This window comes from Phaethon lepturus, unplaced genomic scaffold (assembly GCF_000687285.1).
Source record: "Phaethon lepturus isolate BGI_N335 unplaced genomic scaffold, ASM68728v1 scaffold10255, whole genome shotgun sequence".
Classification (NCBI taxonomy): Eukaryota; Metazoa; Chordata; class Aves; order Phaethontiformes; family Phaethontidae; genus Phaethon; species Phaethon lepturus.
The window spans coordinates 44,812-45,538 of NW_010541204.1; the positions used below are offsets into that span (position 1 = coordinate 44,812).

The 727-nt window shown below is 51.4% G+C and overlaps 1 protein-coding gene across 1 annotated transcript in view; it reads right to left on the bottom strand.

Moving 5' to 3' along the window:
* Positions 1 to 406: 406 nt before the first annotated feature.
* LOC104621230 (cadherin-related family member 3-like) overlaps positions 407 to 727 on the bottom strand; it is a gene marked incomplete at its 5' end in the record, with an annotated part of 21,864 nt that continues 21,543 nt past the window's right edge. The window contains one exon of the mRNA XM_010287659.1: positions 407 to 687. Coding sequence (XP_010285961.1) covers positions 407 to 687 — 281 coding nt within the window. The remainder of the gene's footprint in view (positions 688 to 727) is intronic.

The window sequence follows — 727 nt, forward strand, 5'->3', positions numbered from 1 at the left end:
TCCCAGAAGGTGGTCAGAGGCCGGGGGTCACAGAGCTCTTCCAGGAGGAGACTGCCAGCAGCTATAGCTGGGGGCAGCAGGCAGCAGATGCTCCTGTCTGGGACTCCACTTTTGTTTCCCCTTTCACGTCCTGCCCTTCTCTCCCACTCTTACCTGCACCTACCAAAGTAAGTCTGGCTTCATCCTGCCTTTGGGTCCGGTTTATGCAGCTTATGTTTTACAGCTGACATATATACAGAGAAAACCACATCCAATTCTTTGGCTGTTCAGAGCAGGGGTTGTCTGGGAGGTGCCTTGGAGTCTCATGCACTCTGCATTAAGGCTGGCTTAATGGCAATGCTGTGTTCATTTTGGGGGAGAAGGTCAGTATCTGTTTTGGGGGGCTGGTGAGGATAACCCCCTGGCCTCAGACTCCTCTCTGCTTTTGCAATCTCAGCCCATCCTGGCCTGGTGTTTCTGGTTGTCCTGCTGAGGGCTTGGCATCTGGTTTTGTCTCCTCAGTTGGCTCTTTACTCTTCTCTGAAGGCTCTTTTTTGCTTGGTGCCTCTGCTCTGTCTGTCTCTTGGCCACTATTATCTGTGGCACTGGATGTTACCTGCATGGACGGTGCTGGCTGAAGGGGCTCATTGATCTTCTTCCACCTCCGGGCCCCTGACTGTGTATTGAATTCGTACATTCTGCCAGTAACTTGCAAGAGAGAAAAGACAACCAATTAAAATCATTCCTG